General features: G+C 40.4%; 1 protein-coding gene across 1 annotated transcript; it reads right to left on the bottom strand.

Annotated features, from left to right (window-relative positions):
• Positions 1 to 4,332: 4,332 nt before the first annotated feature.
• On the bottom strand, positions 4,333 to 14,739 carry LOC131469496 (dynein axonemal assembly factor 4-like). The gene is made up of 9 exons (XM_058644454.1): positions 14,452 to 14,739; positions 12,377 to 12,524; positions 10,787 to 10,920; positions 10,541 to 10,718; positions 10,082 to 10,227; positions 9,618 to 9,724; positions 9,379 to 9,532; positions 5,520 to 5,625; positions 4,333 to 4,797 (listed from the first exon to the last, which is right to left on the bottom strand). Exons 1-9 carry the CDS (start codon positions 14,572 to 14,574, stop codon positions 4,676 to 4,678), a joined length of 1,218 nt encoding a protein of 405 aa, XP_058500437.1. The 5' UTR covers positions 14,575 to 14,739; the 3' UTR covers positions 4,333 to 4,675.
• Positions 14,740 to 15,060: the final 321 nt, after the last annotated feature.

Genomic DNA, 15,060 nt, shown 5'->3' with positions numbered 1-15,060 from the left:
ATGTGAACATTTTTCTAATTTCTGTCATTTTTCAGCTTCTTAAATGTGATTTTTTTTTTCTAATTTCTGTCATTTTTCACCTTCTTAATGTGAATATTTTCTACTTTCTGTCATTTGTCATCTTCTTAAATTTGAATATTTTCTACTTTGTGACATTTTTCAGCTTCTTAAATGTGAATATTTTCTACTTTCTGTCATTTTTCAGCTTCTTAAATGTGAATATTTTCTTCTTTCTGTCATTTTTCAGCTTCTTACATGTGAATATTTTCTACTTTCTGACAGTTTTCAGCTTCTTAAATGTGAATATTTTCTACTTTCTGACATTTTTCAGCTTCTTAAATTTGAATATTTTCTACTTTGTGACATTTTTCAGCTTCTTAAATGTGAATATTTTCTACTTTCTGACAGTTTTCAGCTTCTTAAATGTGAATATTTTCTAATTTCTGTCATTTTTCAGCTTCTTAAATGTGAATATTTTCTTCTTTCTGTCATTTTTCAGCTTCTTACATGTGAATATTTTCTACTTTCTGACAGTTTTCAGCTTCTTAAATGTGAATATTTTCTACTTTCTGACATTTTTCAGCTTCTTAAATTTGAATATTTTCTACTTTCTCTCCTTTTTTAGCTTCTTAATGTGAATATTTTCTACTTTCTCTAATTTTTCAGCTTCTTAATGTGAACATTTTCTACTTTCTCTTATTTTTCAGCTTCTTAATGTGAACATTTTGTACTTTCTCTCATTTTTCAGCATCTTAATGTGAATATTTTCTAATTTCTGTCATTTCTGTTGAATCACTTCTGGCATCGCAGAAGTGATGCAACTCTATTGTCCAAAATCTGTTTGTAAGCATCTGCTGACCTTGAAGTATTTTAATTGATCCAGCTCAGTCAGCCATTTTTTGTATTGTTTGGAGAATTCAGAGGTATTGGTGTATCCCATCCACATTTAGCCTGGAAGAGATCTTCAAGAATCTGTTTTTCTTTGAGCACAAACGGTGCCGCCAGACCAAGCGGGTCACATCTAGCTCAGTAGCTGACGGTGGAGAGTACTGCTCGTTTGGTAAGGTTGGTAGTTTTGTGGGCCATCTGGAAGCCGAAACCTAAAGCCCTCTCCACCGGTAGTTTTTCTCTGTCCAGATGAAGCTCTCTCATCTGTTTGGCTCTGTGTTCATGTGGGATAGTGGCCAGGACCATGCGGCTGTTGCAAATCCATTTGGTTAGTTTAAACCAGGGGTAACGAGTCATTTCTATATGTTTTTTATTTTTAAATGAATAGATTAATTTTGCATCATAAATATGTCTTTTTATGGTTGCATCTTAAAACAAGCACTTATATTTTGAAATTATCCAATCCAATCCAACTTTATTTGTAAAGCACTTTAAAACAAACATAGTGGACCAAAGTGCTGTACAGAATAATGGATAAAAGACAGAAGAAGTAAAAGATAGAAAGCTCACACGAGGCAATAGAGTACATATAAAAAAAAGGAGCTCATAACGTCCACCGCAACTGTTGCTTTTCCCAAAAAGTAGGGCTTTTTTTTTACTTGACTGTCCCCCGACTGACCAGACGAGACTGTCAGTGGCCCACAGGTCATTTGAGTTTGAGACCCCTGGTTTAAACCCTCCTTTAGCGCACAGTTTCCTGAGATTTTATATGAATTTGTGATCTTCGCAATGAGAGACGAGCGTCTCTCAATGTGTAGCATGCTAGGGTGTTTTCCTTGGCAGATTTGGCATGTCATTCTTCTTTTACATGTTTTGCTCATGTGCCCATTGGTTAAACATCCGAAGGATACCATGGTCTTAAAGGAGCTGAACCTTGATCGTGTGGGGTTGAGATGTTAACATTTTGCATTTGTCAAAGAAATGTTTTCCTTTATTGCAAATGCAGCAGTTGCCACTATACCCACTGGGAAACAGGTTTTCAGCCTTTTGATTTCTTGTGTCATCTGTGGTGTTATAGTCTCTCATTTCAATTGTTGTGGCAAAGTTACTACTTTTACCTCTTTGGGTGGTTGATTGTCGGGAGTCTGCTGTATGACATTTCGAGGAGGCTCTTTTGGGTGGAACATCGAGGATGTCTCCAAAGACAGGATCTTTTAAAATGCAGGCTTGCTTTTCGATAAAACACACCAGGTCGGAGAATCTGGCTCTCTTTTGTTTTTTCTCTAAAAGCTCATGAGCTATTGCACATATTTCTTTTAGCTTGTATGGGGGACTGAGAGGGGAAGTTTCACCAAGTTCGGGTAGATGAAGAGGACTCAAACCTGCAGAGATTTCTGTGGTGGCCAGACGGCCAGGTGAGGTACCACTACACTACATTTACTCCGGTACAAATACTTGAGTAACTTTTTGGCTAAATTGTAACAAGCCATTACACATACAACATACTTTTACTTTTACTTGAGTATATATCTGAAGAAAGAACGGTACTTTTACGCCGTTCCATTTGGCTAAGTGGCGCTCATTACTTTATTTATTAATATCTTTTTTTTATTACATGTGATCCATGTCTCCCTGTTGGCTATGGCTGACAAAATATTGCCAATCAAATACAGCCAGTTGAGTCACATGACAAGGGTTGTCATGAGGTCCAAGGACAGAGCTGGCTTTTTTAATCAGTCTGTCCAGCCACTTCCTGTCGATGGCTGATGCCACTACTGAGTCGTAGAAGGTCTTAAGGAGTTCTCCCTGCACTCTCCTCAGCAGGTAGAGTCTACTCTGACCCTTCCTGTAGAGCGCAGCAGCATGATTTGTGTTTGTGTAATTATGATCTTAAAGTAACTACTTTTATTTGAGTCATTTTTTGGCTTCTCTACCCACCTCTGCTCCCAAGGCTGTGTGCTCAGTCCACTCCTGTAGACCTACGACCGCGCCCCCTCCCAGAGCAACACCTCCATCATCAAGTTCGCCGACGACACCACCATCATCGGGCTGATTACTGGTGGAGAAGAGACAGCCTACAGAGAAGAGGTGGCTCAGCTGGTGTCAGGAAAATAATCTGTCCTTAAATACTGAGAAGACCAAGGAGATGATGATCGATTATCGAGGAAGAGGAGAGACCAGCTTGTGCTGTCAAGCTATTCAAAAAATTAAGAGATTAATTAATTATGATCTGTAATTAATTAACCTAATTAATCTCTTTTTTAATCTCACCTAAACATTAACTTGATGTATTTTCATTTAAATTCATTATTACATTATTGTGGCAGATCAAAAGATTGACATATTACAAACAAAGTGGCTTTATAAAGTCATTTATAACTTGAACAGACCAATAAAAATATGTAACGCTCTGAGAAAAAGAACAAATCACTTTTGTCAGGATTTACTGTAAATCATTAATATCAGACGAATGAAGATAAGAGCAGCTCGTCTCTTTTGAATCATAACATCATACACACTAAGTTTCCATCTCCATCAACCTGCAGAAATATGTCGTCAAACGCTATTATGAACATATCAAACCTATAGGTGGCAGTATGACAGGAAGCTGAGAGCCATGCTAGCTCATCAGAATCCTGAAAACAACAAAGGACACGAGCGACTTCCTGTTCCTGTCGAGAACCTAAAAGTGGTTTTCAGTTAAATAAAAGGAGTTTTGGTTTGAATGAACTAAACATGTTAACAGGACACCTGCCTACGTGTGTATTAATGTCTGTCTGACTCCATCAAAGTGAACAGACGCCACCCAGTGGCCGGGAGCTGTCATGAACTACAGTTATCATTACAGTCTGCAGCAGAATGTGTGATGACCTCAGTCCATGTCTCAACATCCTTTTCTTCCACATCTGATTTGATTCAATGGCTCCAATGAACAATCTTATTTCTCAGAGTGACGTCACAGCTGTGTACGAGTGCAGCAAAGCGCGGTCATGTGACGTCTCGTGAACGCCGCCACTGTCAGGGAACCGTACGAAAACTTTAGGAGAAATGTGAATAAATGAAGGCGATGAGGAGTTTTTTTCTTTGACATTTTTAAAAATATTTATTATATTTGTTCGTCGCTCATTAGCATTTATTTTCAAACATATTATGGATGTATTAAAGCTACAGTTTGTAGTATTTCTGGGGCTACATTACCAAAAATCAATTTTACACGTGTTGTATAATCCAACAACGTCCAACTCTACTGTCTCTCTTTGTCCAAAAGTCTTTACTGCATCACATCAACAATCATTCTGAGTTGGGCCAAATACGTAATGTCCCTGGCTTTAGACAGATGATGTCGATTTATCAATTATTAATCAACTTTTTTTTAACCCTGTCCAAAAAAAAAGAATCATTGGATCCATTAAAAAGTGAGTGAATAACAACACGTGTCACTCATTCATTCAAAAATGTTTATTGATTTATTTTAAATTTTCTTTAAAAATAAATGTTTTTCAAACATTTCTCATCAACAGTAAACATTTCACTGTTGGAAACATGAGGGCGCTCTGCACCTCTGCAACTATGTAGTGTTCACTGTTTTTAAAATCTGTAGAGTACACACACGTACTACACATGTACACACATGTACTACACACATGTATGTACTTCAAATTTATGTAGAAATACTTCACATGTATGCATGTAAGTACACACGTTCCATTGTAACTATAAATAACGATGTTTTGCAGTAGAGTTGTTGTTCTCTCATTTTTCCAAACGTGATAGATATGTTGTCACATCACTTTATGGTGTGTGTGTGTGTGACATGTCCTTTCATCATGTCTCGTATGGTCTGTGTGTCTCTGTGCAGATCTTCAATGTCAGGGTGAATCTTCAGAGCAGCCTCGTAATCCTGCAGACCTGAGACACACACACACACACACACACACACGTTTGCATAGCATTCATAGACATAATGCATTCTCTAGCCCCTTACCCTTACTTTTACCGAATTCTGACCCTAAAACCAGTTCCTAACCCTGAAGAACATTTTTATGGGTTTAACGTGAGGACCAAAATGTCCTCACTATACAATGTCTTAACTTTACAAAAGGTCCTCCCTATACAATAATGTCTTCACTTTACAAAAATGTCCTCCCTATACATTAATGTCTTCACTTTACAAAAGGTCCTCCCTATACAATAATGTCTTCACTTTACAAAAATGTCCTCACTATACAATAATGTCTACCCTTTACAAAATGTCTTCACTTTACAAAATGTCTTCAATTTACCAAAAATGTCTTCACTTTACCAAAAATGTCTTCAGTATACAAAATGTCCTCACACTTTACAAAATGTACTCTATACAAAGATGTCCTCACTTTACAAAAATGTCTTCACTTTATAAAAATGTCCTCAATATACAAAAATGTCCTCACTTTACAAAATTGTCTTCAATTTACAATAATGTCTTCACTTTACAAAAATGTCCCCACTTTACCAAAAATGTCTTCACTTTACCAATACACTATATACAGTATATATACTGTATACACACAGTATATATATACAGTATACTGTGTATATACAGTATATATGTATATATATCTTTCTGTATTTGTCTGAATCTGTGTTCAGACCTTGGTCGTAGAGCTGCAGCTCACAGAACGCTGCTCCTCGACGAACATGAGCTTTGGCTCTAGACGCTGCGTTTGCAGTTACAGGGGGGGTCATCAGGTGAAGAGCCTGCAGAGACACACACACACACTACAGTCAGTACCAAAAGATATATTGAGGGTATAGTTCAGGTTTATATAAGCCCTGTGCTGCTGGGCTTCTCTACATATGAGCTTTGGTGTGGGAGAGTGAGTGGTTTACAAACTTCAGTTTCCTGTTTAACAGGGAGATAAATACCAATATACAGTATATATATATATGTGTATATATATATAAATGTGTGTGTGTATATATACAGTATATATGTATATGTATCAGTGATGGGGACGAGACCACCTATGCGGAGTCCGAGTCAAGACCGAGTCCTTTAGAAGTCGAGATCGAGTCGAGACCAAGACCATAAAAACATGTCAGTTTTCATATTCATGATTTAGTATCACCCCAGTTAAAAATCAACAGTTAGGCCTACAGACTAAGCTAGATTGGGAATTGTTTAGAGGAGCAGTCTTAACGTCTTAATATGGACTATGCTTTTACTATCATTAATAAAATCCCTACCACATACATCATTTTCTGCCAATTTTTATAAACTGCTTCAACAGTGCTGCTCTGTCATCAACATGTTAAGCCCACGCTGACTTTTTTAATCATAGTTAGGACATAACATGGACTCGGTCTGAAATTACGAGTCCTTCTCCTCCCACTGTGGTCCGAGTCAGAGTAAAGAACGAGTCTTTGAAGGAACGAGTCCGAGATGAGTCTGAGAAAGCAGAAATCAGAGACCGGACTTGAGTACTACATCACTGATGTACATATATATATTCTTCTTTTCCTTTGGGCTGCTCCCTTCAGGGGTCGACACAGCAAATTAACCTCCTCCATCTCACCCTGTTCTCTGTATCCCTCTCTCTCACACCAACTAACTTCATGTCCTCTTTCACTACATCCATAAACCTTCTCTTTGGTCTTCCTCTAGACCTCCTGCCTGGCAGTTCCAACCCCAGCATCCTTCTACCAATATACTCACTATCCCTCCTCTGTACATGACCAAACCATCTCATTCTGGCCTCTCTGACCTTATCTCCAAAACATCTAACATGTGCTGTTCCTCTGATTGACTCATTCCTGATCCTATCCATCTTCGTCACTCCCAAAGAGAACCTCAACATCTTCATCTCTGCTACCTCCAGCTCTGCTTCCTGTCTTTTCCTCAGTGCCACTGTCTCTAGACCATACAGCATCGCTGGTCTCACCACTGTCTTGTGTATCTTTCCTTTCATTCTGGATGATACTCTTTTATCACACATTACCCCTGACACTTTTCTCCACCCATTCCAACCAGCTTGAACATGTTTCTTCACCTCTTTTCCACAATCTCCACTGCTCTGGACTGTTGACCCTAAATACTTCAAATCCTCCACCTTCTTTATCTCCACTCCCTGTAGCCTCATGGTTCCACTTGGGTTCCTCTCATTCACACACATATATTCTGTCTTGCTGCGACTAACCTTCATTCCTCTCCTTTCTAGAGCATATCTCCACCTCTGGAGCTTTTCCTCCACCTGGTCTCTGCTCTCACCACAGATCACAATGTCATCTGCAAACATCATAGTCCATGGAGATTCCTGTCTAACCTCATCTGTCAGTCTGTCCATCACCACCGCAAACAAGAAGGGACTCAGAGCCGAACCTTGATGTAGTCCCACCTCCACCTTGAACTTCTCTGTCACACCTACAGCACACCTCACCGCCGTCTCACAGTTGGCATACATGTCCTGCACCAGTCTAACATACTTCTCTGCCACTCCAGACTTCCTCATACAGTACCATAGTTCCTCTCTCTTTTTCCAGATCTACAAAGGCACAATGCAGCTCCCTCTGACCTTCTCTGTATTTCTCTACCAGCATTCTTAAAGCAAATACTGCATCTGTAGTACTCTTTCTAGGCATGAAACCATACTGTTGCTCACAGATGCTGACTTCTGCCCTCAGTCTAGTTTCCACTACTCTTTCCCATAACTTCATTGTATGGCTCATCAACTTTATTCCTCTATAGTTACTGCAATTCTGAACATCTCCCTTATTCTTAAAAATGGGCACCATCACACTTCTTCTCCATTCCTCAGGCATCCCCTCACTCTAAGATCCTGTTGAATAGTCTAAGCAGAAACTCTACTGCCTCCTCTCCTAGACACTTCCATACCTCCACAGGTATATCATCAGGACCAACTGCCTTTCCATTCTTCATCCTCTTCACTTCAGCTTTACTAATCTCTGCTACTTCATGGTTCACAGTAGTCACCTCTTCTACCCTTTGCTCTCTTTCATTGTCCTCATTCATTAGCTCTTCAAAGTACTCTTTCCATCTTCCCATTACTTCTGTGGCACCTGTCAACACATGTCCCTCTCTATCCTTAATCACCCGAACCTGCTGGACGTCTTTCCCATCTCTATCTCTCTGTTTTGCCAACCTGTATAAATCATTCTCTCACTCCTTACTTTCCAACCTAGCATACAAGTCATCATACGCCCTTTGTTTGGCCTTTGCCACCTCTACCTTTACCTTGTGCTGCATCTCCCTGTACTCCTGTCTGCTCTCTTCAGTCTCCTCACTGTCCCACTTTTTCTTTGCTACCCTCTTTCTCTTTATATACTCCTGCACTTCCCCATTCCACCACCAAGTCTCCTTATCTACTTTCCTTCCAGACGACACACCAAGTACTCTCCTACCTGTCTCCCTGATTACATTAGCTGTAGTTGTCCAGTCATCTGGGAGCTCTCCATGACCACCCAGATTCTTTCTCAACTCCTCCCTGAAAGCCACAGAACAGTCCTCTCTTTTCAGCTTCCACCACTTTGTCCTTTGTTCTGCCTTTGTCCTCTTCGTCTTCCTTATCACTGGTGGTGGTTTCATCCTGCAAACCACCATCCTATGCTGACTTGCTACACTCTCACCCATCACTACTTTGCAGTCATTGATCTCCTTCAGATTACATCGTCTATACCAGATGTAGTCTACCTGTGTGCTCCTACTTCCACTCTTATAAGTCACCCTATGCTCATGCCTCTTCTGGAAAAAAGTATTCACTACAGCCGTTTCCATCCTTTTTGCAAAGTCTACCACCATCTGTACCTCTGTGTGTCTGCCCATCACTTCTTCATCACCTATATTTCCTGCACCAACATGTCTATTGAAGTCTGCACCAATTACCACTCTCTCACCCCTGGGGATATTCTTCATCTAACTCACTCCAGAATATTTCCTTCTTCTCTAATTCACATCCCACCTCTCTTCCTATCAATACCATAGTAGTACAACTTAAAACCTGCCCCTAAGCTTCTCGCCTTGCTACCTTTCCACCTGGTCTCCTGGACACACAGTATATCCACCTTCCTTCTCTGCATCATGTCAATCAACTCTCTAGCATTTCCCGTCATTGTCCCAATATTCAGTCCCTACTCTCAGTCCCAGACTCTTGCCTTTCCTCTTTTCTCTCTCTTTCTGAACCCGCCTTTCTCCTCTCCTCCTTCTACTTCGACCCCACGCCCAATTTTCACTGTTACCCTGTAGGTTATCGGCACCAATGGCGGTCATTGTTAACCCGGGCCTGTATTTATATGTATATATATATATGTATATGTATATATATATATATATATATATATATATATTTATGAATAAAAATACCATTCACTGGCTCTAATTTTTTTACATTTTATAAAACTGCTTCTGTGTGAATAAAAGGCCAGATTATTTTTGCACATTCTCATGTGTTCTGGTGAGGGGGCGTGGCCTGCGTGCAGGTGAACGAAGGTTCAGACCTGGGAGGAGTCCTTGATGCTCTTGTGCAGGTTCCTCAGTTTCAGGTGACACGCTGCTCTGTTGGAGAACAGCGCCGCCATGCTTGGGTTCAACCTGATGGCGGCGCTGTAGGCGTTGACTGCGCTCAGATAATCTCCTGCTGCAAAACATCGACTGTGAAAAAGAGAGTTCACTGAGTTCTGAGAAGCTCAAACAAAAATGAGTGTGTTTTGCATTGCTTTGGTGAATCTCCACTGACTCTCCTTTATCCTTCAGCCAATCAGGATTCTGCTGCTCCTCGTTCACATCCTCCACTTCCTGTTGAGTTCTGAATGAACGACGAGTCTCAGCCTGTTTCCTCAGCCACTGAACACATGCGCACACACACACACACAGTTTTAGTTTTTTCATTTTAGTTATTTTTTCTGTGATTTTTTACTTATTTGAATAAAAAATAAAAACACAGCACACATGCTCAACGTCTTCTTCTCTGGTTCTGTTCAGTGTTACAGCGCCACATACAGGCCTGGCATAGGTCCTACAGTGTTTCGAGACTGTTTGTTTGGTTCTGTTTCTGTGACCAGAGACGACACCACTGGTTCTGACACAGTCAGAGCTGACAGTACTTTGAGCGCCTCCTGCTGCTGAGAACTGACCTGAGACACACTTCAAAAAACCCTGGACTATCCCTTTAAGCCCTTCTTTCCTCTAGTGATGACTCACTTCCTCTTCCTCCTGCACTCGTGATTCTCGTAGAGCTGTTGGAAAAACCCGAGGCGTAAACGTCACTCCAATGTGTCCCGCCCATCTTGGAGATGGAAGCTCCGCCTCTTTTTTCTTGCACTTTGCTGCTGCACTTCCTGTTTCACCTGTGAACCAGTTTGAAGCAGTTTGAATCAGTCTTGGTTTAAACTGGTTCAGTTTGGACCAGTTTGAACCGGTCTGAACCAGCCCAACTGGTTTGAACCAGTCTGAACCAGTGAACCTGAACCAATCTGAATGTTTATACCAGTCTGAACCAGTTTGAACTGGTCTGAACCAGTCCAACCTGTTTAAACCAGTCTGAACCAGTTTGAATCAGTTTGAACCAATCTTAACCAGTTTGAACCAGTTTGAACGAGTGTTAACAAACAAAACCAACAAGAATCTGGAGGAAATTCAACCACACAGGAAACTACAAACCCGGTCGCATGTTTCCACTTCCTGTCCTCTCTGTCGGGTCCTTGTCGTTGTTGGTGTCGTTTTCTTCTTCTCCTGCTGTTTGTTTGCGTGTTTGCTGCCACGCCTCCAGCTCGGCCATCGTCTTCTCACGCTCCGTGTCCTTCATCTTCTGAACTCTGTCAGCGCCCTCACGTTCCAGCTGAGACAGTTAAACACAGTGTGTGTATGAGAGTGAGAGTGTGTGTACGTGCGTGCGCATGTTCGTACCTTCATCATTGTCTCCAACAGAAATGTCTTCCGGGCTCTCAGTGTCTCCATGTTGGACATGGACAGCGCTGTGAGCTTCTCGTGGTGTTTGTGCAGAGCTCGCTCTCTCATCTGGCGCTTCGCTTCTTTATCACCTGAAACAAATCAACTCATAGGTGACTTCACTCCCACTGTCGATGGAAAGACAATGCAACTTAAGACTGAGCCTATGTAACTCAGTCGTCGCATGAGCGAACCACTATTCTGGTGCTAAGCTAACCAATATCCTGATGCTAATGCTAAGCTAACAGCTATTCTGGTGCTAATGTTAAGCTAACAACTCTCCTGGGGCTATTGCTAAACTAACCATTATCCTGGTGCTAATACTAAGTTAACCACTCCCCTGATGCTAATGCTAAGCTAACCACTCCCCTGGTGATAATGCTAAAATAACCAATCTCCTGGTGCTAATGCTAAGCTAACCACTCCCCTGGTGATAATGCTAAGATAACCAATCTCCTGGTGCTAATGTAATGTCCTGGTGCTAATGTAATCTCCTGGTGCTAATGTAATGTCCTCGTGCTATTGTAATGTCCTGGTGCAAATGTAATCTCCTGGTGCTAATGTAATGTCCTGGTGCAGATGTAATCTCCTGGTGCTAATATAGTGTCCTGGTGCTAATGTAATCTCCTGGTGCTAATGTAATGTCCTCGTGCTATTGTAATGTCCTGATGCAGATGTAATCTCCTGGTGCTAATGTAATGTAATGTCCTGGTGCTAACGTAATCTCCTGGTGCTAATGTAATGTCCTCATGCTGATGTAATGTCCTCGTGCTAATGCAATTTCCTGGTGCTAATATAATGTCCTTGTGCTAATGTAATCTCCTGGTGCTAATGTAATGTACTGGTGCTAATGTAATCTCCTGGTGCTAATGTAGTGTAATGTCCTGGTGCAAATGTAATCTCCTGGTGCTAATGTAATGTCCTGGTGCAGATGTAATCTCCTGGTGCTAATGTAGTGTAATGTCCTGGTGCTAATGTAATGTCCTGATGCAGATGTAATCTCCTGGTGCTAATGTAATCTCCTGGTGCTAATGTAATGTCCTGGTGCAGATGTAATCTCCTGGTGCTAATGTAGTGTAATGTCCTGGTGCTAATGTAATGTCCTGATGCAGATGTAATCTCCTGGTGCTAATGTAGTGTAATGTCCTGGTGCAAATGTAATCTCCTGGTGCTAATGTAATGTCCTGGTGCAGATGTAATCTCCTGGTGCTAATGTAGTGTAATGTCCTGGTGCTAATGTAATGTCCTGATGCAGATGTAATCTCCTGGTGCTAATGTAGTGTAATGTCCTGGTGCAAATGTAATCTCCTGGTGCTAATGTAATGTCCTGGTGCAGATGTAATCTCCTGGTGCTAATGTAGTGTAATGTCCTGGTGCTAATGTAATCTCCTGGTGCTAATGCTAAGCTGAATTGTTTTCTCTTTCCGAGCCCAGAGATAATTCTTTTTAGATTTATTGTGCAACATGACTGAATGGAGAAGATGAAAAAAGTGTTTGATGAGAGTGTGACATTTGTGAGCTGTTTGTTCCGCGGCTCCATGCTCTTACATGACATCATCATCAGATGGTCCCAGGTTTTCTCGGTTTTCTTCATCAAACTAAAGATGGCGACTCCGTTTCCGATCTTCACTGAGCTCCTACCGTCGTCGACGGCTTCAAAGAGAAACACTTCGAACAGGAACGGAGGAAAATGAACCTGTGCAGAGAGATGAACTTCAGTCATTTTTATAGTTCCTGCTCTGACGAGGTTCAACCACGGATGTATTATAAGACCTGGATAGAGCTCCGCCCCTTTGGCTCCGTTCATTCCTATGGAGTGAAAGGCATGATGGGAGTACACTACTGACGTGCGCAAGTGGATTTCATGAATACTGATGTCACGCTACCTTCAGGCTTTAAACCATGGATTTGTAAATTAATGTCAAAACCAACAATAGTGAATACAGTAAAGTGAAAAGTATAATAATGTCATTACAGGTTAAAATGATCAATTTAATGGTTCATTTAATTGACCGTGAATATTAGTTTATATGTGTTGTTACAGGAATGATGTTGTTTTCTTCCATTCACTGATCAACTGTATGATAATCACTGTCACATGACTCAGGGATTTTATATATTATAGTCCAAGAAAATAATAAAAATAACATTATAACACAAAATAACAAGTACTTTTATGATCCATTGAATATTAACCATGAATATGATTTGTGGTCTTATTGCTATGCTTTATATTTTTGTTTAAATTTCAAAGTTCACATTTCTAACAGTTTTTGTAGGTGGTTTAAAAATAAAGCTAACTTATTATAATTACAATTTATGGTAAATATAATAATCATCAAATATTAAATAAACCTGCAGACTCATGATCATATTATTAGGAACAATAACAACGTGTTAAACATAATTTTAGTCACACCCGTGGGGGATGTGGGTGTTTTAACAGCCACACTTTTCCCGGTGAGAGGGTTCAACACCCACACTTTTTCTGCAGTTTTTCCTCAGTTTTGCACAAACGCCTCATGACAGTCGCTCCATTTCTGAGCTCGCTGGGGCTGCCTCCTGCTGCTCTCAGATACACAGCTCCCCCTCTGGCACGGTGGATGCTCTGCATCTCAGCAGCTACAACGAGAGTAGTTCTTCTTCTTCTACGGTTGAATGTACGCAACCGGATGTGCCCGCACCAGGAGGCGCTACGGTGGTGAGGTATACTGATGACAACATCAGCATACGGAAGTGCCGATCTGCTTCGCAGAGCCCAGGAAAACAATTAAACCCTATTTTCTCAGCAGTGGCTGAACTGTTTGTTCTGAAACTTTAGGGTTTCATAAACGAGGTAATAACACAGATACACACACAAACGCAGCGTTAATTGGAGTTTCCAGTCTATGTCGCCTTTAAGGTTCAGCTCGTGCTAAGGAGGCGGGAACTAGCTGGTTCATAGTTCACACACTACAGAGTTTTTACTTAATTTCATTACTGTCAGTCACTTTTGGACATATAGAAGCCTGAAGTTGTCAATATTGATAATAAAATATTAGACATTATTTAATTATGTGTTAAATATCTATGTGAAATCAGTTTGTTCCAGTTTTACTAAGTCTGTTTTTATTTCTGTTAAAATTGTAACAGTATTATATTTTTGAATTAATTACTGTATATTATTGTCATGCAGGAAATAGATTTTTTTATTTTTTTATTTCAGTGACCTCTGACATTTGGCATGTGGCTTAAACTTATAACTAATAAACTTATAATTTGAAGGGTTTGCCTCTGGAAAACATTTGATCTAATATGCTATAATGCTTTGGGGGAAAGCCCAATTACATCACAAAATAACTTTTAGTCCTTATCGCCTAGCCCTAGTATAATACATCCATGGGTTCAATTGAGCCAATACTAACATGTGACGACAACAGACTGCAGGTCACTGATTGGTCAGAGAGTGTAGTCACTGAAAAGTCAACAATGTCCAACTGTAGATCAAAGTGAAAAAGTCTACTTATAATTATGCATGTGTATTTACCATATACACATGTATGTCTATATGTATATATATATATATATATATATACACACACCTTTATTTATTTTGTATGTGGTCATGACGTCACCATGTTTACCTTCAGGTACTGATCTGTGGACACCACGTCCACCCTCGCTGCTTTGGCTCCTTTCAGCGGCACGTGCACGCGTACCGTCGTGTCCGTCTGCGTCCACGTGTAGTCGGTCACGAACAGAGGCATGTTAGCAACACAGCTAAGCTAACCGCGGACGAAAAAAATGAAATTGAACGAAAACAACGGGAAGTGGAAAACTCTGCCGCTGCTGCCGCGTGGCATCTGGTTGCTATGGTGACTGGGGGTGGGGCGGTGGGTGTCATAACGACAAACGATGCCTTCAAGTGCGTCGGAGAAAATCTGAATTTAGAGCTGTTTAGAGCAACACAACCTACGGTGGCCTGGAAGTGTAAAACATTACTACCAGACATGGAACACTCTGGAATGATAATGCTACATGTTATTTATTAATATTAACTACAACTCTTCCGCTGCTGCCCCGTATATGTACATACATACATACATACATATGTATACATGTATATATATATATATATATATTATATATGTATTAGTGCTGTCAAACGATTAAAATATTTAATCACAATTAATCTCAAATTTGTATCTATTCTCAATGTCTCTTGATTTCTTTTTGTTATTTTTTCTCATTTT

The sequence above is a fragment of the Solea solea genome, chromosome 12, assembly GCF_958295425.1.
Source record: "Solea solea chromosome 12, fSolSol10.1, whole genome shotgun sequence".
NCBI classification, from domain to species: Eukaryota; Metazoa; Chordata; class Actinopteri; order Pleuronectiformes; family Soleidae; genus Solea; species Solea solea.
The sequence above is the reverse complement of the archived record's forward strand: the minus strand, read 5'-3'. Positions and strand labels throughout refer to the sequence as shown.

What these genes read in the sequence shown, in the direction of transcription:
- LOC131469496 (XM_058644454.1), bottom strand. Translation starts at nt 14,574, where the DNA reads ATGCCTCTGTTCGTGACCGACTACACGTGGACGCAGACGGACACGACG. An exon ending in CCACAGATCAGTACCTGAAG is followed by an intron (nt 12,525 to 14,451) that starts GTAAACATGGTG and finishes CTCTCTGCACAG; the next exon opens with GTTCATTTTCCTCCGTTCCT. An exon ending in GAGTGCAGGAGGAAGAGGAA is followed by an intron (nt 9,725 to 10,081) that starts GTGAGTCATCAC and finishes GCATGTGTTCAG; the next exon opens with TGGCTGAGGAAACAGGCTGA.